Source organism: Emydura macquarii, unplaced genomic scaffold (assembly GCF_026122565.2).
Source record: "Emydura macquarii macquarii isolate MOO-44397 ecotype Brisbane River unplaced genomic scaffold, CSIRO-AGI_Emac_v2 contig_1253, whole genome shotgun sequence".
In the NCBI taxonomy this organism is placed as follows: Eukaryota; Metazoa; Chordata; order Testudines; family Chelidae; genus Emydura; species Emydura macquarii.
In genome coordinates, this window is record NW_027131390.1 from 22670034 (window position 1) to 22695928 (window position 25895).

At 44.4% G+C, this 25895-nt stretch overlaps 1 protein-coding gene across 2 annotated transcripts in view; it reads right to left on the reverse strand.

Annotated features, from left to right (window-relative positions):
* Positions 1–24929, reverse strand: part of EFNB1 (ephrin B1) — a 122095-nt gene extending 97166 nt beyond the window's left edge. For both annotated transcript variants that reach the window (XR_010919720.1, XM_067548326.1), the window contains exon 1: positions 23978–24929. Coding sequence is in view for 1 of the 2 variants with exons in the window: in XM_067548326.1 (XP_067404427.1) it covers positions 23978–24105 (128 nt within the window). In the remaining variant the exon portion in view is untranslated. The remainder of the gene's footprint in view (positions 1–23977) is intronic.
* Positions 24930–25895: the final 966 nt, after the last annotated feature.

The following is a 25895-nucleotide window of genomic DNA, read 5'->3' on the forward strand; positions in this document are numbered from 1 at the left end:
GATGGAGAAGCTGGAACATTTCTCTCTCTGCCAAATTCTTCTTTTCTATTTGGCAAACCAAGTACTTCCCACCTGCCCTCCTTACACAATTAGAATTTAATGAGGTTCTCATTTTCTCCCCATCTAAATTCTTATAACTTCTCTGTGCCCCAGCAAGTTGCATAGCACTCAGTGTTAACTGCCAACATGGGGCCAACAGAGGGAGCAAGCATTGTTTTGTACTTGACCCTACCAAAATACAGCAGCTCTCTGTGTGCTTCTAAACCTCTTTCTCACTACCTTTCATTTCACTTTATAACTATTACACACTAGGTTTAATTTGGAGGCTAACGTATTACAGCCAAGCCGCAGAGATACAATATAATCCAGATGCCTTTTGCCAGGCTTCTGTCCATTTGCCTTAAAAGAGCTTTTGCAGTCATTCTTTCCTATTGTTGAGTGTCTATTTTTAACCCCATGCATTATTTCTCCCTGAGTGGCTTCAGTAACTCTCTGGGGATGATACAGAATTGCTGAGCCTGTACAAGACAAACCGACTCAAGTCTCACCTTCAGAAGCACTGCAGAAATCAGGAGACTAATAAGTTTCTCTCCATTCACATGTCCTCCTCTCCTCACCATTGAGCTTTTCCTGGTGCCAGAGGTTAGGGAAACTCCAGAGAAGTAAATCCACATTCATCAGCAGTCAAAGGGCACAAGCCACTCAGCCCTCTTCCCTTTTTCTGTACCCTTTTTACCACCAAGCCTGATATTTCTATGTGGACATTTCCTTAGGAAAAGTCACATCAATATCTACTGCCAGGGTGTTTTTACCAAGATTGTACATGCGATTGCAATTTATAAGTTATGGTGGTTGTGAATTTAAGGTACCACTTGACAAGCGTGTTTATGAGCAGTTTACAGGGGGAACATAATAGATGTTATATGTAAATACAAGAACATACTGTACTTAAAAGCCTCTGCAAAAATGAACTTACTCTTTTCACAGCATAGCCCTGGCTAAATTAAGACAATTTAGAATTATGTCAATGAATAAAAGGATCTGATTGGCTGAAAGTGAGGTACTGTCTTTAATGCTGCAAAACTACAATTAGCAAAAAGAATAGCAAGAAATATTTTAAGTATTGGTACCCTCACACAAATTTAGCAAAACAAAGCCCACCTTCAACAGCAAGAATTACCCCTTAGATTGATTCATTAAATGCTTCAAAAAAGTATGTTGCCAGTTTAACCCATGTCCTAAACCCTCAGAAGTGAATGTATTGTGTTACGCTATATGCTGCTAACATTTGTGTCCCATCAGCCAGATGTTTAAATTATTTGGCATTTTCAACCTGCTAATGCTAGTGTTAAATTGATGCCTTCTGCAAAAGATTGTGCCAAGATGCCAAAGAAATGTGGTCTCTCTCACAATTCAAACATCCCCGAGATAGGAAGTTGGATTGGGGAAAAAATCAGAGGATTAAAATACAAGAGACTTTCACCAAGATTTTCCACAGATCATAGTCCCTTGGACACAGCGGAATCAGCGTTGCCAATTTTGATCTTGAGTCTCGTGATATTTGATATTTTTCATAAAGCCCCAGCTCCTGGATTATGTAATTGTGTGTCAATCTTAGCTCTCTTTAAAAAAAAGTTTCTAACCTCGATGGCTGCAGAGAAAAACTTGAAAAATGTGACCAGAATAAGCCTAAAGGTTCAAATACAAAGACAAACAAAATGAACCCAAAATGAATTTATTCCAAATCATGATTTTTTCTAAACAAATCTCATGATTTTATAGGCCTGACTCAAGAATTTTGAACTTTGGAGCTGACAATCCTTTGGAGCACACGCAAGCAAAGATGTCCATGCTATTCCGTGGGGCAAGTGTGTGTCTGGATGGAATTAGTCCCTTACCCAAATACAGTCACCCTCTCTGTATTTGGGTAAGGAAATAATTTGTACTCTCAACCAACCGGTTTATCTTTAATAAACTAAGAAAGTGATTCCTTTTCTCCCTGAAGAAAATGGGCTGCAAAGGCTTAAAAAGGCTTATGTCTTTCCTGCCAGCCACAAAACATGTGGGGCATGTGAACAGGGTGCATCTTGGGAATAGGGTGGATACAATTGTGTGAGGAGAAAGGGATGTACTTGCATAACAGGGGGACGGGGAAGGTTGGAGATTATTAATATTGATTAAATTAAGGGGAGCTGCTCTGTGTTCAGTGTTAGGGACCATCTAAAGCTGCAGCTTGTTAATATTTTACTCAGATACCCTTTTCTCCAAGAACCTCATATTACTGTACAGACATGCATTAACCCTCACAACTTCCACAGGAAGCAAGTTGGTGCTATCCCCATATTATAAATGGGACAAATGGGGCAAAAAAAAAAAAAAGGAAGGACTTGCTCGAGGGCAAACAGCAAATCTATAGCAGACACAAGACTGGAATCCAGGCTTCCTGCATCTGAGGCTTGCACTTAGCCATGAGACCAAAAGCAGTACACTGAAAGTGGTTTACATGCTCCCCATGCTTGCTCCCTCTTCACACCTTTTTTAAAATTACAATAGTGCATCAAGACTCCAATCTGGAGCAAGGCCCCTCTGCTTCAAGCATTGCACAAGCACAAAGCAAGACAAGGGCCCGGCCCTGAAGAGTTTACAGTCTAAACAAAAACTGATGCAACAAAGGTTTAAACAGAAGGGAAGGGAGAGGGAGGACTAGGGTGTAGCAAAATCAGTTACATAGATTAGTTAGGAGCATAGTGTATGTTTCTGAATCATATGAAATGGATCCATCTACCACCCCCCCTTTTACAAGTAAGTGAAGCCAGTTACTGCTGAGTGAAGCTCAATCCAGCCATCACTGAACAGCTGACTTCTTGTCCAGGCAGCAGAGCCGAGAGTTCCAAGCCTAGGGTACGCTCAGGACCTGATTAAGGCTGCCCACTTTCAGAATAGCTTCTCCTCTAAAACAGGGCAAAGACAGGTGGTTTGGGATGACTTCTGTGCCTCTCAGGCCCGGCGACCGGGAGAGGCAAAGGAGGCAATTGCCATGGGGCCCAGCAATTTTAAAGAGCTTGGCCTCTCCGCCTGCATCCCTGCCCACACTCCACTCCCATTCTACCCCCGGCCCCGCCACTTGCTGTTCCCCACGTCGTCGCTCCTTCCACCCCCGCCGCCCCTGGCTCGGCCTCTCTGCCATCTCTCACCGCTTGCATCCCTCCTCTTCGCCCCGCCCTGGCTGTCACTCGCCACGCTGGGGGGTCGGGGAGTGTGGAAAAGAGGAAAGGGACCGAGCAGGAGAGGGGGCAGGGCCTGAGGTGGGACAGGACTGTTCTATCCCAGGGCCCAGAATTGCTGTCAGTGAGCCTCGTGCCTATCCTACATGTTATGAAACTAGCAGAGCAAGATGAAGCTGCCTCAAGATGAGGGGACACCAAGGACTATATGAACAGAGCTAAGGTTCCAGTTGAAAGATAGGAAAGTTTGTTCCTCACTCTTCTCCCTTCCCAGGCAAGATTTTTCTTCAAAAAGCAAGTTAGCATAAACACAAAGAACAGCTCTGCACCAAGGGTATAACTGATGGCGCTATTCTCACACATCCCATGCACAAGTCAGAGATCAGGAAACATATAATGATTAGCTAGCATTTCTGACTTAAGAGTCCAGCTTGGCTTTCTTCCTTCAGAGGCCCCATAACCATTCCCAACATTCACTGAACCCAGGCCCACTGACTGGAAGATAAAGCCTTCAGGAGAAGGAAAGGCAGACAGCCAACCTTGGAGTGAGAGCCAGTACCCTGAGCTTTCACACTAAGGGTGGAGTAGGGCATTTGCACAGGGAGAAAGACTTGTTTAATGATTAGATCGCTCTGAGCTGCTGCACAGGAATGCAGCGCTTGAAAGGAACAGCTGTATGATGAGCTCGCCATTGACCTCTGGCCCAGCAAAATTATCCTGACAGGTTGTAGCTGCCCCAATTATTTCAGCAATTAGTTATAGATGACAAACTGCTAATGGTGGAGAACAGGAGAGGGGAAGAGCCCTATCTAAGAACACTTTGTTCTGGATCCACATGCACTGGTGCGCACACGATCAGGACGTGTCTCCAGAGTTTATACAAAATAAGAATAATACAAGTTTAAAAACAAACACAGCTGAAGGGAAAATTCCAGCCGCCTTCAGCTCTTAGCACCTCCAAACTACTTCCTGAAACTTTAACTCAACCAGGCCCGGCTTTCCACAACAGCCTTTCCCTCATCAGCTGCTTCGGCCTCTGATCACACTGAGAAAGCAGTTCTTTGTGCTTCTGCCTGGGAGGGTGGTGCGGATCACAGGACATATACAATAACCTCAGCCAGGCCCTGCTGCCAAGGCAGTCTGCTTGCCTTCAGCATCCAAGGCACTAGTGCTCTACAGCACATGCACACACTCACCACCCCACTCAGCCATTGTTCCATAAGCTTCACTCCTCCAGGTAAAGCTTGTGTTGAGTTCTGCAGGGATTAGGAGGAAGAGCATCTCTTTTGAGACCAGAGTCACCTAAACTTAGGTGCATCACCAAACCTGCCTATTCCTCATTATTACTTGAACAGCAGCCTTTAATGTGGGAGTACTGCAAAAAGAGGTGGAGAGGAACAGAAAATAACTGCTCCTGCCTACGTTGCAGGCGGCAGATATTAGAACCCCCACCAACACTCAGCTTCTACAGGACACTGCCTTTTTCTGGAGCAGTCAACAATACATAAGCTAGAATCCAGGCTTCTACTGAGAGGCAAGTTGTTCAAGCTGGAGTTAAAAAAAATAAGTTGAGCAACTCTGCCCCGGGCTTCCCTGCAGCTCAGCAATGCATCTCAGTCCTGACGCACACCACTTACCATTCCAGTCCCACACTTCTGAAATCACTAGTATGCAACAGTTGCATGCTCTAGACCAACATTTCCTTGAGATTCAACTGATACCATGAACTTAATTTCACTCTGACTCTAGTGGTTCCCAAAGGAAAGAGGCAGCTCACTGATGCATTAGCCAGATCAGCCCCTCCCCACTTCAAGTAAGATTTTAATTCTCTTTTTTTTATTACTTATTCTAAAATAATTGACTAATTGGCCAAGCCCCAGTTGTGCACTCTGAATGAATTCCAGGTTGATTCTTGCATGAAACATTTATTAAATACAACAGAACTAGAGATTAGAATAAATCAACACCAGGCAATCCAGAGACACTGGGTGGTGTCCTCCAGGGGGAGACTTCTGGGGGTGGAAACTTCCTTTGCATCCAGAGAGAGGAAGCCTGAGGTTAGTCCCTGTCATAGCCCACAATGCACTTCTGCCCAGAGCAGGAGTGTATTATAGTCAGACCAAGTACAAATACATATGGTGCAGGCTACATAATGCATCTCAACCTTGATCTACATCTTCCACCAATCCTGTCCCTCTTTTTCGAGTCCCAAGAGTCTGTCACAGAGAAACCCATCCTGGAATACCATTAAGACAAATGAGAAAAGATAATTGAAGCAACTTGATGGAAGGAAGAGAAAAAGGAACCTAAGGCTCGTAAGCTCTGTGACTGGCAGTCCATCAGACGAAGGGGAGCCTGGACTATCCTATTCTCTCTCGGGGAACCCTCTTTTCACATCTGTCTTGCACATAAAGAAGAGCTGAGCAAGCCCGGCACAAGTACAGACCACACAGACTTGGTGCCTCTGAAAGAACAGGAGTTCATTACTACTTACAGTCCATTCTAAAGGATGGAATCCAGCAGGGCCCCCTTTACAATTTCAATCCATCTCCAGGAGGCTGTATACAGAGTGGAGCTCTCACAAGCATGCACACTTTCCGGGTGCATTCCTACCCAGCCTAGCCAGGGATGCTCTATCAATGAACAGTTCCAGAAGGGGACAGAACTCTCACAAAATTGTACATTCAGAGCAAAGCTCAGTGGGGAGAGAGGAGCTTGGTTAGTGCATACAGTAACTTCTCACTGCACAGAATGCAGGTTTTCTGCAGCAGTCACTATGGATCTAGCTGGTCAGAAGGGAGAGAGAAGCATAATACCAAATAATCTCTATTTTGGAGATGCGGAAACTGAGCCCCAGAGGGCCAGCAACTTGTCCAGAGTCACAGGAAGTCCAGGTTACAGCTGGGAATAGAATTCAGGACTCTCAGCTTCCAGTCATTAGACCATGCTTAAAGCCCTACTTGAAACACATGATTGTCAAAAGATTATTTGCAGTAATTTGGAAAAGGGTTGACAGCGGGATTCTGGGTTTAACAGCAGGGAGCTCCTGCTGGGGGCCGCCCGGGGCTGACAGCAGGGAGCTCCTGCTGTCAAAATTGCAGTGGAAGCCTAATATTGCGGGATCCGCAATTTCCGCAATATCGCAAATTAAGTAGGGCTTTAACCATGCTGCCTATAATAGTGTATTGGGAATGTGCCCTGGGAAGGCAGACTGCTCTCTCAGTGGGTGCACCTATTTATTGTTAGAGTTTTTCAAATGGGCTACGGTTTACCTAACCCTTGGAGGCAGTGAGCAGAGTTCTTTATCCAGCAGGAGGGGAGGAAGGTAGCCCCATGTCCTGGCCTTGCAGAAGGCTGCCACCCCATGGCTGCACTGCAGGCTAACCTTCCCTCTCCTTTACTTCCCTGTAATCCCAAGCACTAAAGCAGAGCCTTTTAGGGGAAAATGAAATGCAATACCTGGAAAGTTTCGCCCACCCACTCTTTGCTGCCTGCTATCAAATATAAAACATATTTGATGCTCATCAATGGAGAAACATAACTCGCTCCCTAATTCAAACATGTTTAGTTTCAGGGCAAAGAAAAAATTCACACACTACCACTCATCGCTTTTTCCTCTGCTTACATTCTACAGCCATGGGAGCGAGAGCTGCCAAAAGCCTGCCTAGGATAAATTATATATGCCCCATGGAGAGAGGCTTGAGGTAGAAGGGCCCATATTTCAGTCCTGTCATTGGGGGTACTTGCTAGGGCAACATCCACATTGGGGAGTGAAGCACCAGCACATCAAACCCAAGGCAAACCTGTAGCTCAAGAGGAATGGTCCTGCTTTAAGGTTAATTCTCAATGGCATGGCAGTGGTATGACCAGTGTGAGGGAATGAGTTATGCCAGACACCCAATGGAACACATGGGGCAGACCAACAACGGGGCGCAAGGCCGGTCTAGAAGGTGCTAAACCCTCACAATAAAAGGCATGAGGCATCTCAGATTGTCTTGGCCAGTTGTGGGGTATGTTCCCAGCAAACACAATTAGGTCCCCAACACCACATCAGACAAGGCAGATTCAGGTGGAATTTGAACTGGAAGCTGATTTTACCAGGAGGGGAAAATTGGATGGGAGAGGAGGAGATCAAGATGCCTAAGCCTGAGACAAATGGCCAACTGAAATGCCAGTTCTGAGAGTGAGACCAGGGCACTGGTTCCCTCTCTCTCAAATCTCTGAGGTACATTAGACACTGCTGGATGCTGGGAGGTACTTTCCAACTCCTTAGAAACTGCCCTTCAGTCCCCAAGCTATCCAGACAGACCAGGCCATTCACTTAAGAGCACAACTAGCTAATGCATCACCAAGACACCCACATGATGCCATTAGCTGCTGCAGCTCAAAAAGGCCTCTTTGCACCTGCAGCAGTCAAAAGCAACTCAGAACTATCAATGATGCTTTGCAGAGGAAATGCCAGTCCTAAGAAAGCCCTGATCTTCCCTTTGCCTGCAGAATGGCTTCTGTCCCAGTCACTCCTGTCCAAGGAGCTGCCTCCCACTTCACTTGACATGCTTCTGCCAAAGCATCCCTCCTTCTTGGCCCACCCCAGGGCAGGACCTGCCCCAACTGTCCAACCATCATTCATCCCCAACCAACAGAAGTATGACCCCCACCTCCTCCCAGTTACCTTTTCTACACTCAGACATTCAGTCCTTCCTGGGCTCCTTCATTCACAGCTTAGGCCAGGCTAATAAGCCCATAAAAGCCTCTGCCTTTCCCTGAGCAAACTGTCTCATCGTTAGGCCTCCTAAAGGCTCCAAAATAAAGGAATTTTCCAAAGAGGTTTGGTTCTTAAGCAGAAATGTAGAGCAGTGGAAAAAGTCTATTCGAAGACCAGCACAGCAGGAGTTTGGGGGAGCTGGGTAGAGGAAGGGCACAATGCATTTAGCAGACTAAGTGGTCCAACAAGGCCCATTAAGAAAAATAATTTGTAATACAATAATAATTATATTGCTTCTGTGGACTCTTTCCTAAGCCTCTAGTTAAACAGCTAGAGCCTTGACATGCATGTATAAAACAGACATGCTTAAGTGCCCACATGTGTAGAGATGACATAGGCTACGTCTATACTACGAGCTAGGGGTGCGATTCCCCTGCTCTTGTACGCATGGCAGTGCTTGCTCTCATTGAGCTAGCATGAGTATAAATAGCAGTGTAGAAGCAGCAGCTTGGGTCGCAGAGGCACAGCTGAGCTGTGCAGAGTATAAACCTGCTTACAATCAGTGGGTATGCACGCTGCAAGGTTCAGCTGTACCTCCACTACCACTACCCTTGCTACCACCACTACACTGCTATTTATACTCATGCTAGCTCAATGAGAGCTAAAATGAGCAGGGGAATCACATCCCTAAGGCTCATAGTATGGACATAACCATAGACACAACAGATGACACGCTGAGCACGTCACACCCTTCCACTGCCTGCCTCAGATGACACAATGGCTAAAACCCAGGAGCTGCAAAGTAACCCCAGGGAGAGGTAGTGTTAAACCTGCCCTCTGTCCAGCGAGCCATCCCTCCTTTTCCTGCATGTACAGCCCACACGTAGGAAGCAACAGAATAGCAGAGGACATACAAAGAATTGCACTCACTTTTTATTACATCTAAACTGTACCTCTTACTTGACCAAAGACATGAGGCAAGGGTTTTTTAAACTCATCCATGATTTTTCTTGCAGCCCATAACCAACCAAACCTAAATCCAGCCCTGCACAGAAGACATCAGATGGATGCTGCAAACACTGCTTCATGTGGGCCAGAAAATGGCGAGAGAGACTCATTGCTCTTCATACTGCAAGGCTCTGAGGTGACAAACTGCAGACCTCACTGGTACATGCTACATGAAGGCAAAATAAGTACCCCAATTATGTGCATTTTGGACCATGGGGAATGGCAAAAAGGCATGCAGGACCATCCCTAGCCCCTGTTGCACGGAGACAAGACCACTATGAACTTCTGAATTCTTCAGCTGGTACTAAACAAGAACGTGCGTGTATATATAGAGAGAGAGGGCGTGACAAGACACCAAATAAATTTGGCAGCATCTGTTGAGCAGCTGAACACTCCTAGGTCTGAATGAGGGAGGGTGCAGTCCCGGCCATTCAGAACCTGACAAATGAGTACTCAGCAAACAGATGAAATTTAAAGACGATGGCCAAGGCACGTGGAAAAGCGACTGGTAATAAGATTTGCAGACACCTGGAGAGGTACAGCTTGTCTTACAGCCCAGGAATTCAAAAGAGGTAAGCTCTAATAACCCTGGAACCGAAGAGGGTTGAGTAATCCAGCACCCTGGCCACAAAGAAGCTGCATGAAAAGCAAAGTCACAGGCCACTAATCACTGCAGACTTGTGACGGGCTCTGAAAGCCCTGCAGAAGCACACACCCATAGGAATAGAACTGCGAGAAGGCTGAACCTTTGCTCCCACACTAGCTTCCAGCAAGCAACGTGAAGCTGCCTTTGTACATTTTATACAGCGCCCCAAGTGGGCATGGCGCTTTAAAGGCCTCTACAGTGGCAAGTCTCTACTCTGAACAGTTTGCAATGTGCAGTCAATGTAACACAGAATGGCTGAGGCAGCACAAGGTTAGAACAGCAGGAGGTCAGAAAAGCAGTTCTTTGCTATGAGTGGACACATTTTATCAGTATATTTTTATCATCAGATTTGGGGACGATACTGTCTGTAGATTGGACTAGATTTCACTATGCATCAGAAAGCATCATTCATGGCTCCTGGCATGGTCATTAGTACCCAAGAAGCCAGCTCCAACTCTGCCCCAAACCCACAGATACAAGGAGGCATTTGATGGGCAATCAGACACAGAAGCACTCTGGTCTCTCTAGCTTGTTGTAAATCATGAGGCAGAGCGAAAAGTGAGAAATCTATGTTGCATTTTACATTTGCAAGAGGAATTCTTCCCCAAAGCGGAATCTCACTAGCTCCTCCTCCCCACATACACCTCCCACAAAAAATAAACGTGCCTTGAGCCAATTCTAAGTTGTGCCCCTCTCCGTACAGGTCCTTTTAAATTTACAAAGTCATCTAAAAATTAGGAGGCACTTAATTATCGGCACCCCTGGGTCTCTGCTCAGAGATGGCCTTGAAGCAGCTGGCTTTGTTAGACCCCTGGCAGCTTCAGCTTGACTTTGCAGTGGACTGCTGGCCTTCAGGGAGGGTGTTCAGTTATGGGGTGAGGGCCACGGTCTGGCATCAACAATTCTATCTGCAGGTCTCCTGGCTCCTGCTGACTCTGCTTTTATATGCTGAAGTTCTCAGCTGTACATCTGAAGAAACTAGCAGTTGTGAACAACAGAGCAAGAGTGAGAGAGAGAGAAAGCAACACAAATCCCCAGGATAATGAGCCCAGAGGAGGGAGATGGTGGGCTCCGTCTGAGAAGAGAGCCTTGCTTTTATTGGAGAGGCCTAAAAGGGCTATAAATCCTCAGATTCAAAGGCAAACTCAAGCTCTTTCAAGTCTGAGGAAGGCCTGGGATGTGTCAGCCGGTGAGGACTAACCACACTGCGTCCCCTGCTGAAGTGGCCTCTTCAGTAAAGCTGTTCTGCAGCTTGGTATATTACACTCAGATCCTTTCCATATGCTGCCCTTGCGGCTGCAGACAGGGTACCTCCTTAATCCCTCCTCTGGCTTCCAGGGGAATTTCCCCCTGCACAATACAAAACCATCTCTCACTCTCCCCTAAAAGAGGGGCCCACTATCCCACAATCCTGAAATGCCAGAAGATGCCTAACAATAGCCCAAGGGTCCCCCTTTGCAAAACTCCAGCCATCATACTGCTTTTTAAAGGGGAAGAGTCACCATTCCACAGATCCTGTATTCACAAACACTGCATCTAAAATTACTCCTTAACTCCAGGTGGGGAATGGACCTTATACTACCGCTTTGTGGGAAAACAGCAGGTCTCCCCTTTGTGTTCAGCTGGGTTATTACAAGAAAGCTAAACAAAGGAATTACATCCAGCCCTTACAGCACTGTATTTACAGGCAGACATCCTTCAGTGCAGTTCTCTCAAGCCAAATTGGGCACTCTTATTTGTCTCATTGCTGCTTTAATGGAGAGTTGAATGCCTTCACTTAATAGTCTCAAACTATAAGTCATTCCCCCCCCCCCCACCCCACACACACACACACACACACACACACACACACACACACTTTAGAAACCATTAAAATACTGAAATCAGTAGCAAAAGGAATGAAACATCAAGTCTTCCACTTATATTTAATGTGTCCAAACACAAATAGACTTCCCAGCTTAAAATGAGAAATAAAATATGCAAAAATTCAACAATCAATTCTAATGGCATAAGTATATTTATAGCTGATAAGCAGCAAAGACATTTTGCTTTTTTCAGAAGTACCTAACCAGAAGCTCTTGCTTAACAAAAATCAAGCGGTGCTGATCATATTCCCCAAGGTTCAGATCAAGCTGTAAAGAAGAACTTCAGTCACTTTACAGCAGGAAAAATACATTCACCTGCTCTAGGTGGCAAAGGGATGCATCAGGTTCATTTTTGTCTCTTCCATTCCTTTCCCCAGCCTCCTGAGAGTTAGAAGCTCAGCCATCCGGGGGGGGAGGGGGGGGGCGGGCGGGGGCGCGCCACCCGGTCTGCTCTTTAAGAATGCATTCCCCAAACTCACTACCAATAATATTCTTCAGGGATACAGATGACTAGCTTGTATAGCACCTTTCATGAAAATCCTGTCCTCAATTCTTTACAGGGTTAAGCATTAAGAAGGGCAGAATCCCTCTCCAATCTGGGGGTGAGAATGAGAGGATTAATAAAGAAAAAAATCTTATGTCCAGAACTTCTGATACCTGTTAGAAAAGACGTATGCTGCACGTGTTGTGTGCCAACTGAAGGTCTGAGCTTTCCCCCCCCCCCCCCCCCATCACACAAGAGCCACGAAACTATTACTGCAACACACAGACCTAAGAATCTACCCCAGTTTGATTTACACAGTACACAAAAACCCAATATCTTGCCTCAACAAGTACTCAACTCCTTCAGGCAGAGAGAGGAAAGCCCAAACTCAGGCTCCCAAAACATAACTCTCCAAGTAACTATACCCCTTGAATAAGCAGAGAAAGGAGTTTGTTCCCCAATACTGGAGCAGCAACCACCAAGTCATGTTCAGTGGGAAGCCCAGCTGCAGCTCATGTGACAGAATAACCTTTTAAATCACCGTTTTACCCGTTGTCACAAGTGGGTGCAAATCTGCTTTTTCCATAATATGGAAGAGAAAATACAACTGAAAAGTTTGCAATGAGAGCAGCTCAAGCTCCTTAAATTCCCTCAGGATGTTTGTTTACACTGAAGTCTTGTAAGTCACCAGCTAGCCCATGAAGCTGCACCTCAGCTCCGGGATTTCAGGAAAAATAAAAAGGGCTAATTCATTTCGCTTGGAAAAACAGTTCAGGAGCAGGTGCTCCAACGCCCTTCCAAACCGCTATATCACATGCTAACATCTTATAAGGCTTTTTGTGAGCAGCAGTCACTCTGACATGACAGCATCACAAATCCAGCTCATTCTTTATCATGTCAGTATCTTTCATGCTAATAAGTTGCTCGCTAAGTAGTCAGGCACTCCACAGAGCTACAATAGTGGCAGAAGACTCCTGGAATTGCGGCTGATTAGTTTCCAGCTCTTCCTTTGTCCTTTTTCTTTTAAACCAGGAAAACAAATATGCAAACTTTGCCTATCCCCATGTTTTAGGGCAGAAGAGAAACAAGTCATCAGTTCAGCAGTCAGGGACACACCGTACACAGACCCACATGCAGATTTGCTATTCTGAAGCTACTAAAGACAAGAGGATTCTGCTTGCAAGCAAAGTAAAAAAAAGAAATCCAGTTTGCTACAATTTCGCTTGCAAAAAGGTTTATCTTATTATTGAGCTAGTACCATTTGCCTTTATGTAGCTCCTTATGCTGATAGTATACGCAGTGATTTGTTCACCTGCAGACTGGACGTTCATCAACATGGCTACTAACAAAAGCAAGTACCACAGACAAAAGCTGACAAAACTGCTGTGGAAAGAGGAGAGAGAAGACAGAACACCTGTGAAGGGCAGACTGCAGCAAGGAAAGGTTATTCCAAGCAGAACAGACAAACCAGGGTTAAAAATAGCTGACACTTTTTAAGTGCAGCTGTTCAGCTTCAGGGTCCTGGCAGCCTTGCCACGCTGACACCTGAATAATTCTATATCCAGCTCTGGGGAGCCAATGGAGAGAGCCCTGAGAACAACAGGTCATCGCTAATCAGAGCAAAGCCCTACCTGCCACCACCAGCACAACTCTTGAGCCATGCATATAGCAGCATTTTTATTTAACTACGGATAGCCATGTGACTATGACACAGCCCAGGAATTCAGAAGATCAGAGTCCTAGTCTCAACTCTATCACAGATGTCCAGGGGGCCATGGACAAATCATTTAATCTCTGTCTCTCAGTTCCCCATCTTCTCTAAAGAGGATAACCCTTCCTGTTTCTCATCCTTTATCATATTTTAGACCAGTCCCTCTTCAGGACAGGGAAAGTCTCTTCCAATATGTTTGAAAAGCATCTACCATGAAGGAGCCCAATCTCGGTTGGGGCACCTAAAAGATGCTATAAGGCAAATTTTATTTATTTATCTATCTATTTTTAAATCTTCCACTGTTGCCAGAATGGAGCTGTACAGGGGCTGGGGCGGTCAGCATAGACAGGACAGATGTTCAGTGCCATCTTTTCTAACACCACTGGGATCAGATCCAGATGAGATGGTAAAAACATCTATGCCCTGTCTGCAACTCTGCACTGGCACTTCTACCAATGGAGCTGCTAGCACAACAGCAGGCAATCTTAAAAGCTGCTCATGCACACGCAGTCTTTAAAGTTGTCCAGTAAGAGCAAACTGTGCCTTCCACACAAGGCTGTGGACTTCTGAATCTCTTAACTGTAATGACCAACATAGACCGTTAGTGATGAAGATTCACTCAAAGAATGAGTGATCATTAATATGGACACTCCCCAGGTGGTTTGGTGTGGAAAAAGATCACCCTGTAGGAGTTGCCTTGTGCACAATGATGCTCAGTTTCTAAAGCTCCATTTCTATTACTCCTTCACCTTTCACAAGCATAAGGTCAGATAAGAAGGCTTTTTTGTTTTTGAAAGATCTTAGATTCTTAGCCATACAAACTTTAGTAAGGGCTTGTCCACACATGAAAATTAATCCAGAATAAAAGTAAAGTGTGAATTTAAAGTGGATTAACTATTCCTGATTTGACTAGATGTATGGATGCTTTCCCCCCCCACACACACACACAGTACAAGTGCCTTATTCCGAATTAGCTTAATCCTCTTCCAGAGTGGGTTGATTAATTCAGATGAAGGCATTTTTACTCCATAGAGTTAATTCAGAGTAATTAATCTGGAATAACTCTCTATGTAGACAAGACCTAAAAGAAATTAATGAAAAGGGAAACAGACCCCCCAAAAGGCAAAAGCAGCCAACCTTGTTCTAAAGGAAATAAGACAAATACAATAAAAGTACCACCACATCACTGCATCCTTGCCTAGATAAGACACTGTGATGGCTACAAACCATGATTCTTCCTCCCAGTCTCCTCCTATACAAGGAACCATTAATTAGACACAGAGTGGATTTCATCTTTGTTTCTCCACACCCTGTTTCAGCTGCCAGACTCCAAATAGCATGTGCTACTGATCTGTACAAGATGTTTCTCGACTAGGACTCCTGCACTTCTCAGGCAGATTTGCTTTCAAGCACCAAGGCTTCTCTAACACTTTATAGAAAGGCTACTCTGCTAGATATTAGCAGCTCTGAAACCTATGAAGGAAACATTGGGACAATGCTATCCATCTGAGACTCAAAAATCCTACAGATGAATAGTGCTGTCTCCAATACATAATCAAAGATTTTTAGGAAACTTTCTAAATGCCACTCAATCCCATAGAGGGGCAAAAAGTTTATTTAGACATAGTTTGAAGAACTAGCCCTGGTCTTCGTAATTAACACAAGAAAGATAGGTTTCTCACAGATGAGGTCTCCTTATAGGAACAGGCCTACACAATGTGTACTAGTATCCACATGCCGTTCTATGGATACACTATCCGCATCTGCTGTACTGTGCCTGTTTTGGACAAGACTCATCTTCTGGTTGCTAAACTACTATAAAATACTATGTATACCTGCAACATTGTATTTTAAAAAAATATAAAGGGTAAAGGATATACTGATGTCACTAATTCCTTCAGCTCAAATATGAAATGAGACCCGCTCTTCTGAAAGGCTGAAAGAAAAAAAATACAATTCTCCCAAAGAAACAAAAGCTTTAATTCTGCCATAATTCCACACAGTGTTTTAAGGTTCTCTAGCAGCTGTTTTGCTACATGGAACTACAGCTCCTTTTACAATCAGTCACCCCATCACAGCTTATTTTTAAGGAAGCAATTAAATCTGTTTTATAGAATCCAGCGGTATTTACCCAGCTACTGCAACAGTCACTGCTTCAAATTCAGTTACCTTTTTTTTTTTTTTATTTTCGTAAGTCAACAAAAGAAGAGTCATTCCCTAAAGACATTCAATGAGCCCCGGGTGCTTTTTCCCTCCAGGCAAAGGCACTGAGAAGGGTGGAAACAGGACAGAAAAAAAAGCAGTTTCCCCCTCTCTCCCAGGTTTAAAGTTAGATTTATTCTGCTCTCCCCTGAATAACTCCAAGATGTGCCAAACTTGCCATACCCGTACTGGAATGGAGAGCTAGGCAAAGTGTAATGAAAATCCCCTCCATCGTGCATGCACACAAATTTTGTAGATTTGCTACAAAGTGGTTAGTAGATTGTTGCACCCCTATACTCACAACAGACAAACAATGTTCTGCTTTCACTTTAAATTGAAGCTAGCCAACCTAAAAAAGGAATCTTCAACAATCCTGCACAAAACTGATCTATCATTATGCTCATAACCATCCAAGGCCAAGCTTATGTCTGAACTATTCAAGCCGAAGCATGCAATGCTCTCAAGCCCCTTTTCCACCCTCATCTTCCTGGCACATTTGAGAACAGTTCTTTCATTTCAGTAGGAAACATGAACCAGGAACCAGGCTGCCCACCCCGGTTAATCCAAACCAGTCTTTGGAGATTAAGAAAAACCCTTCAGATGTACCAGTTAAAGTTGCATGCCTGCTATAAGATCAGTTACGCTGCTATCTGGATATCCCAAACTGAAATCAGCAAGGAACCACAGCAGATAACACCCAATTACTTACCAGCAGAATCACTCTTATTCAAAAGGAAGGCTCAAAAGGTTCTACAATCAAAATACATTTTTAATTAAAAATAAGCAGCACGTATTCAATAGTGTTCAACTCCTTATACTGTGAAGCGCCCAATGCACCCCCAGTACGATAATTAAATTACATCTGCTCCGACAAGTGTTAGCCCACTGATGCAGAGCTCCAGGCCAACTTTTCCCATCGAAAACAGCTTTCCCACAAGCACTTTGTCCCTCATAAAAGACATTTAAAAAAGCAGACTCACACCAGTCTTCAAACCCGATTCTTACAAAATAAAATAGGACACTGTGATGTCATTAAAGACAGGGAATAAAAATACCACAAAGGATTAGACTTTTTTGTCCTTGGCAGATTTTTTCTTTTTTAATTTTTAAGACATTAATTTTCTTGATACAGAAAGCTAATAAGTAAAATTTCCTGGGGGGGGAGGAGGGGGGGAGGAGAGTCAGAGAGAAAAGTATAGTAGGTTATAACCAATTCTTAAAAGCTACATGATGTGTCCCATCTCCCTCTCCTCCCTATTAAAATGCTTTCTGGAAAGCCAAATTCCAGTCTGAAATGAATTTTCCAAACCATATTTTATTAGGAATGTTTCCTTTTAACGTTCAACACAGAAGCCCACCAGGGTCAATATTTCTCCAAGATTACACTCATGGGATTTAAGATTTAGTCAGAATTTCTGCACAACTCCAAGTTGTTTAAGAATAGTACACCCCAACCAACAATCAAAAACACTATTTACTAAATAGCACACAGTCTGATTAAATCATTGAAACCACACTTCAATTTTTGTCCCCCTGTAAACTCAGAAAGCAGTTTTCAAAGAGCCCCCTTCAGAGATGATGAAATAAAATTAAAACCACATTGGTTCATTGAGCCCCCTGAAAAACAGCTCTGCTTACTGCAAATGCAAAACTCACTTAAAGGAGCACTAATCCAGTCAAAATTTGTCCAAAATGTATACTGAGTACACATTAAAAGCTCAAGCCCGCAAAAAGCATCATCATATTTTTCAGATACAGATCCTTCTGCATTTTTCACAATACAAAATATAGTAAAAGTGTGCTAGTGCAAAAGCCAAAAATGAAAATGACTAGAAATAAAAAGGAAATTTTTCTGCATTTCTCAACATGAACAAAGTAAAATAGTTGGCACAGTGGAAAGTAAATTACTTGTCTAAATGAAAGCTTTAAAATGCTAGGGCATTTTGTAACATCTAAGGAAGTTGCCCTTTTATATCCAATATTTAACCTAATGGTGTCCATTTAATACCTAAGGGTAACCAAGCTACTTCTCTCACCCCACAGAGTAGTCAGAAACCTCTATAACAAAGATTGTAAAGTGTGTAACAAAGATAAAATTATAAATTCAACCTTTATATGCAGGTAGTGGGACGCAGGGAAAAAAGGGCATAAAATAGTATCACTTTCAAATATGTCAGTATCAAGTCCAGCCAGTCCAAAGTGTGACACTTTTTTCCTTGTATCTGCTAGAAAATTCTACATATTTTAAAGGCTTTCACTCTTTCTTCTATAAAGAAGTATTACTTCTCTGCACTTTTAAGTGCAATCGGATAGAGAATGGATAAGGAAATACTGCAGTTCTAAGCTTCCAAGAGGCCCAAGAGAAAACATTTTTGTGTTTTAAAAATCTTAATGAGTAGTCATAAACGCATCTACACATAGGAAATAATTCTAATGTAACAAAAAGCAAATTGTTCATTTTTATTAGGGTTTTTTGGGTGGGTAAAGTGTGATGGGGGCTGCTTACAGTATGTAGGTTTCACCCACTTTTAAAATTTGCTTACTGAATTGCATTTGCTAGTAAGAGCAATACATAGTGAAGGGGGGACATGTCTAATTCAGCAGAACCTGCAAAACTCTAAAGTAAAAGCACTAACACAAGATAAAAAGTGCAGCATTCTGTTTGGTATCCGGTTCTCCAATAAGACTGAACCCCAGAAGAAAGCAACACAGAGAGGGGTTCCACAGAGTCAGCTGTGGCAACCCCTGAAAAGTTGGAATCCAGAAACCATTCATTTGATTTTAACACACAAGGGCAAGGAGGATATTCCACAAGGGTCCAAGCCCTAGATAGAATTTCATAAAATTCACTGGTCTCCACGGTCTCCTTCCATACAGAAAACTTCCTGTGATACTAGAGACACACACATGGATCTGCTCTCTGTCTCATAACCTTGCAAAACAGAGGAGAAATGCTGTGATACCAAGTACCCCAAAAAGCTCAGCCTATCCGAAACTAGAAGACAGAAACCAAAAAAATGAACATTTTCTGTGTGGGAGCCCTATCATCATGCAGACATTCCAAGTTCATTTCATCCTTTCACCACCACTGAATAACCAGCCAATCTTTAATTCCTATCTAGTTGGCACTACTTCAGCAGGTTAATTTGGGGAGCGGGAAGAGAAAGTGAATGATTTTCAAAATTAGTTCCCATTCGCCCTACTAAATCCCAGAACAAGCATGGCAACGGAGCTATGCCATTGTCCTCACCCAAGTCCTGCACTCTGGCTATCCAAAAGGGAAATTCTGTTGTCACCAGACAGTTGGCCTGCTGGCAGAAAAGTACAGAGAAACAGAAATATGAATACATCAGAGAAATAGGTTCTACATAAGCAAGTGTTCCCACAAACTTTAGCTTCTGAAATCCATACTATGGGAAGTTTGAAGTGGGATCAACAAGTCCATCATACTCCAAACAAATTCCACAAGCATCACAGAGCGACCATTGCCCTCATCAAATTGACTACTCCAAGTGTTCATCAAACTCTCTGTATGGAAAGGAAAACACAGATCTTAACTAGAGAGGATATCTCCAAATCCAACCATACCTTGATCTTCATAAGCAATGTAACCTTCTTCTAATTTGCCCTCTTTCAGTTTTACATTCTAAGGCAAGTACTACAGCAGCTTAGATTATGAGGACAATCAGTTTTCCTGTGACAGCTAAGGAATCTGAAAATTCAGTGGCATATGCTTGCTTTTGGGAGGGGCAGAAATACTGCATCATTAAATTAAAGAAATATCACACTCCAAATTCGCAGAATAATTATTTCTAAAACTCCTCCCAACCTTGCAGGCATTAACAATTTAACATTAAAAACAATTTAATAAATCAGGTTTGCCCACTCAAAGTGTACATTACCCAGATATGGAAAAGCACCAGAAATGCAGCTCAATGGTATCAGCTAACTCAGAAAGATAAGACTCACCACATAATGAAGGAGTGTGTCTTCTCTTTGTTTCCTAGCGCAAATTAGAATGCCAAGCTCTCTGTACTAAATAAATGGTATCTCACATCTGTTCCATTCCAGGTATATCCACCTCTGACTTCCCAAGCTAATGCAATCAGTTAAAGACAATTTCTATCACCACTCTTCACCACCCCCACCCCACCCCCGGCGCTTTTTTTTTTTTTTAAAGCAAGTTGAGGTGGTCTCTGGAACCAATTTACTTTTTTTATCCCCCTCAAAGCCTGCATGATAGATTTACAAACGCAGATGGTCACTTCTTAAAGAGGGGAGGGGGAATTCCTCTTGAGCTCCAGGGCCATGAAGGTCTCTTCAAAAGAGAAAAAAAAGTCTAATAGGTGCTATCATTTATTGGGATTTTGATGGCCAGAAAAGGTCTCTTTCCTAGTCTTTCTAACTCGTCTGGATCAAAATGGGAGAGTTTATATCCACATTCTCATGCCAATAAGGCACAAGGTAAATTGGTGTTTAAGTGTTAGTATTCAGCTGTACAGGGTGACCAAACTGTTTCAAATTACTTCGTTTTTCCCTTTCCTCCCTCTCCCAGAAAAGCCATCAACTCATTTGATTGTTAAGAGATTTTGAGAGAAAGTTATCAAGATAAAGACTTTGTTTGCTTTCTGTTTTTAAATTGAGAAGAGATGGGGATAAGATAAACACTCTGATTTACAAGATAAAGTTCAGCATGACTGCTACAAAAAACATACTTATGTAATCCGTCCCAAAACACCTACAAGTCATTAATACCCAAGATGGGTGCTCAAACAACTTTTAGTTACTTTCTAATCCAACAAACGTATTGGAAAAGTGACTTTCATCATTAATATTTTTAAGTTAAGAGCACAACTGTTCTGGGATTCTACTGAATTTATTCTAAGTGAAGCCATAAATGCCACGTTACAACAAGGACTTGAGGGGAAAAAGGAGCGAATGCGGAATCCCATCAGATATATAAAGTAGGGCTTGAAGGAAGTGTTTAAATCTTCCCATGTCACCCTATCCTGAAGATAAGCGTTGTTTAAATTCTGGTTGTTTCAAAAGCTTTGTTGGTAACAGAATCAGTACTATTAGATTTCAGAAACCGGAGATGCAGAAGCAAAAACTTACTTCTCTGTTCATAATGTTTTAATGCAAGAAAGATTCCTTCCTCTCAGGATTTTTTTTTTTTAATCTTTTTTTAACAATTCGTATCTAGCCTTTCCACACTGAAGTATCCCAGTACTGAACTGGTAAGATAAAACTATTAATATTAAATTTACAGACAACTCACTCCTAACAGCCTCTGGATGCCTTAAATACAAATGTAGAACAATTTACAAAGAGGCAACATGTTCCAATAGGGTCTGAACAACAAATGTTTCCAAACAAAGATGTTTTAGTGAAACAGATAGGAAAGTGCCTACCAGTTTACTCCAGATAAAACAAAAAGGCAAGACCAGCATTTGACTCAGAAAATAATATTTCCACGCTATTTTAGAATCAAGGACAATTTGAGGACCTACTCCAAACCAGCAGACAGATGAGCGTATCTGGCATTTTATTGAAGTATATATAGAGTAAAATTTCTACAAATAGGTGTAATGTGTTTAATGCTTATGTATTCTGGATCACCTAAAAAAAGATATGTGCTAGGTGCCAGCCATAGGCATTATGAAATAAAGGCTGGCACCAAAGTTTACTTTTGGAGAGTCAATTTGTATCCCTTGATGCTGGCTCCGGAAGTCAATAAATATGTGAATTGCAGTTAGATTGAATCCCTGGCACCAGCTTGCAGAATTCAGATAAATGACAGAAACCAGGGGCTAGTTTTTAAAATTTGCCCATTGGTCAAAATTTATTAACAAATCCTTTATAGACAAACAGAGTAGGGGAGGAAGAAAAAAAATGGAGAGTGGGCCTAGAGTCAATTAGAACCTAGCACACTGGAGAAGCAATATGTGCAGTTCTAAAGTCATGGCTAAGAATGCAGAGATTACTTTTAGGTGATACAATAAAGATATTAACAGAAACCTTGTTTTCAAAAAAAACGAAGTCTTGTTAAGACTGCAAATAACTTGATGCATTCCTAGATCTCTTCTGTATCTGCAAAAGCAGCCAAAAAGTTGTAAGTTCACACATTAAAAAAAAAAAAAAAAAAAAGTTCTCACCCAATTTTTTGTGCAAAGGGAACATCGTTTTGGCATAAAACTGACAGAGATGTGATGAGGTTTTGATATATTAACCTCCAGTTCTTTTGCCTCTAGCCCAAGTTTGCACAAAGCATGTGAATTGAAAGCCATCTGCTGGCAATTCCTGACCAATATCTACAGTTTAAGTAGTAAGATTCTCAGTAACCTATTTTTAACAAGCAAAAACAAAAAACCCCGAGATCCAAATATAGCTACTACATTTTAAAAGTAACTGGCACAAGAGTGGCACTAAAATTTCAAGCCCAAATTCAACTTGAAATCCTGTGTGCCATTAAAAATTGATTTTGTCTGTTTCATTCAGAAATATTCTAAAGTGCTTAAAGGTTCAAACATATGGAGAAAAGTATGCATTACAATTAAAAAGAAATATAACCCACAGCCACTTTTGCGAACGCAGATTTCCCCCAGAATAGTGTGGGGGGGGAGCCCCACAAATCTTTTGAAAGTGTGCTCACACGACTGCAAAAAGACAGTTTGGGTAATGTTTTAAATGCAGGCAGGGAATCCCTGTGAAAGAAAAAAGGCACTGCCACATCCCACAAAAATATTTGAATAACAGCAATTAAGTGAGATTCAAGACTTAAAAATACAATATTTCTATACCACTTTAATTGGGCACACCCAAAAACTGGAATTTTCTCCTGTAGAAAAGTAATGGCTAGAGCTTGGGAATGAACACAGACTGGCATTCAAGAAACAAATGGGGCTCTATCGCTGTACTTCTCAAACCATTCAAGTGGGTGGTGGGGGGAATGTTTTTTGCCCGCTGTATTAACTGCTCCACAAGCTGATTCCAAAAATAAAATTAGATAAATAAGAACAGCTTCTGTTGTGTGTAAATCTTCTTTTACTGATACATTTTACATGCTCATTTCATGTCATCGGTGTCCCAAAATAAGGGACCTATGGTATTGCTGTAAGAGAGAAGAGCGCATCAGCAGTCTTTCCGCCCTTCTTCTTTGAGGACATAGTCAGGGGCATCTCACTCAGGTTATGATTGATTAGAATAGCTAATGCATTATTAGGACAGAGAGATTAAGTGAATATATTTAGCTTTATCTTGCCAGATAGCCTAATATAAGGGGTAAGGGAAAATCAAAGTAAAAATATTCATATTTAATTTCATCTAAGAGAGAGGAAAAAGCTTAATCAGTGATCTCGTCAAGAGCTCTCGCCTGGCCCTATAAATCATTTATGTCCATCTGAGTATTGTGTGTTACCTATGGAGTCCCCAGTGGGATGTCTTGCCAGTTTTCTAAATGGGTTTCTGTGGACGAGATGAAACCCTAGATTATCCAGACCTAAAAAAGCTAATAAAATATTCATTTAGTCCATTTAAAAACCTGGTGCATGTCATCTCCCCCCCTCTCTAAAAGGTGGATCTAGGCAGAGCTATGTATTTGGGGGAAAAGACGAAATCAGACACAATGGGGAGGGCCTAATTAGGCAGGATCAGCCATGGGGAGACGCGGGCTGCGAAGGCAAAGTCCGTGGGAACAACGCTGAACTCGGAACCACGTTACAGCCCAACGGACCCGATTTAAACTTCTGCAATTTCAGTCTCTTCCCACGAGCTGCCCCCAGCACATGCAGCGGAGACTCCAGACACTTTCGCCAGGCACTTCAAAGCGCTGGGGAAGGAGAGGAGGCTGCACGGCGACCCGCAAGAACGTGACAGCTTGGTCTGCCACCCGGAGCAGCCGAGCGGAGCCCAGCCCGGCCCTCTCCGCGCCCTTCCCCCGGGGAGTGCACCAGGGCAGGAGCGGGCTCAGCGAGCTCAGAACGGCCCTGGACGCTCGTGAGCTGCCAAGGGATTGCCTCGCCCTAGACCCCGGCACCAGCGAGAGGCGCCCAGACCAGGCTACCGGGCCCCCGCTAGAGGGAAAGGGGAGACGCCCGCGGCGGAGACTGGGGACCCCAGGGCGCGGCACGTACTTGGGGTTGGTCGAGCTCCAAGACACCGGCTCCAGGTTCTTGGCCAGCGGCGCCGCGAGCCGGCACATAGCGAGCAGGACGCCCAGGAACCACTTGCAGAGACTGGGGCGCCCCTCCGGCCGGGCCATCTTCCCCCTCGCCCGGGGGCGCCGGGGCCGGGGAGCCGCTAATCCTCCCGGCGCTGTAAATCCCGCCGGCCGCTGCCCTGACTCCCGGTCGCTGTCACGCTCCCATCCCGCGGGGCTGGAGTCCCCCCGGCGGCAGGGCTCACTCCGCCCGCATCCAGGGCCCCCTCCTCGCAGCTGCTACGGCTCCCCCAGACGGGCTCCGGAGCACGGGCTGCTCCCGCGGAGGAATCGGCCCTGCTCCCCCACGCGCTAGTCCCTCCGAGCCGGGGCCCCCGACGCCTCGCCCCGGTTAGCTCCTCGGGCTCCCCTCGGCTGGGGTGCAGCTCTCCGCGGCTCCGCTCTCCGGCCCCCCCGGCGGGCTTAACGCGCCCATGCACTCCGGGCAGGTCCCACTGTAACTCCACGGGCTCAGCCCGTCCCGTCCCGTCCCGTCCAGGCGGCTCAGCGCTTCCCCGGCAGCTGCCCAACTTGCACAGCGCCACCGCCCGCCCCGCCGCGCTCTCTACTCCCCCGCGCAGGCACTACGGTGGCCAGCCCTAGCGCACAGACCAATAGCAAAGCGGGAGAGTGGGGCCTTCGCCTCTCACCCCGCCTCTAAGGCTGAGGGGGGCGGGGCAGCCCGCTCTCTTAAAGGGAGGTGCCGCGTGGGGCCGCTTTCTGGGGCACTACAGTACGCGCGTCTTAGGAGGGGGCGTGCAGCGAGTGGGGGTGCGCGGCGCAGCTCATTGGGTTACGGGGGTGAACTAGCTACTCTGGGGCGTTGGGATCCTTATACAGGATTCTGCTAAGGGCTCCTCTCATGTGCCGAGACTCTCCTTGCTCTAGAGGCCACTTGAGCCAAGATCTTTGGCGAAAATTGGGGAGAGGCAGCTGCTGCGCTTCACCAGGGATTCTGGTCCTAGCTCCTGACTCGGGCGCTCCTCTCTTGCAAAGCTGGCCGCACTGGGCTCCGGAAAGGAGAAGCCGCCCCGCATACGGAGGCTCATTGCTTCTAGCTAGCGTAGGGCCCTAGCCTCAAATGCTCAGACTCCCTACAGCTCTCACGAGGCGAGGGGAGAGGGCTCACTTCACTTTCAAGAGTTGCAAGAGACACTCTGTTTGGCTAAAGGGGGCGAGTCCTGTTTACAGAAGGAAATGTCCCCCTCTCCTTATCTGATTTACAAGCCGCCCTGTCTCTGAGCCCCTCGATAAGGAAGCAAAGCGATTCAGAGGTGTTGCAAGCAGTACTGCTTCTCGTAGGGCCGGATGAAAGACATTGCAGACGGGTTCGTTCCGCGGTGGTCTCCTCTTTACCCAGCGGCTCTCAAACGTCTACAACAGCCAGCCATTTCTTTCCTGGGGTAGACGAAGTGGGGTTATCCTTTCAGTTCCCCGGAGCCCCGCCACATACTGACTGGCACAACGTCTCAAACGTTAATCCTCTGTTTAATCGTTTCTAGAGACGCGTTCCTGTAAAACACCATCACCCTGCTCAACACACACGAAATAAAAATCCAGAACAAGTTCTAGAACCCAGCAAGTGGTTCGGCTGTTTCCCTGCGCAACATTCTCCTTACCTTACATAAAATCGACGCGTCCAAAATAACCTGCTTTTAAAAAGGAAAATTTGTCTCGGGGTGTGTGCGCACGTGCGTTATTTCATCCGGATTATGATTTCAAAATCCCGATTAAATTTAATCTGTTATAATGCTAACTGGGGTGGATTATCTGCTATATATCTAATGGTGTCTGGGTCTGCTTCAGCCTCAGTCACCCTTGGTTTTGCCATTAGAGTTTAATGCTGTTTTTTA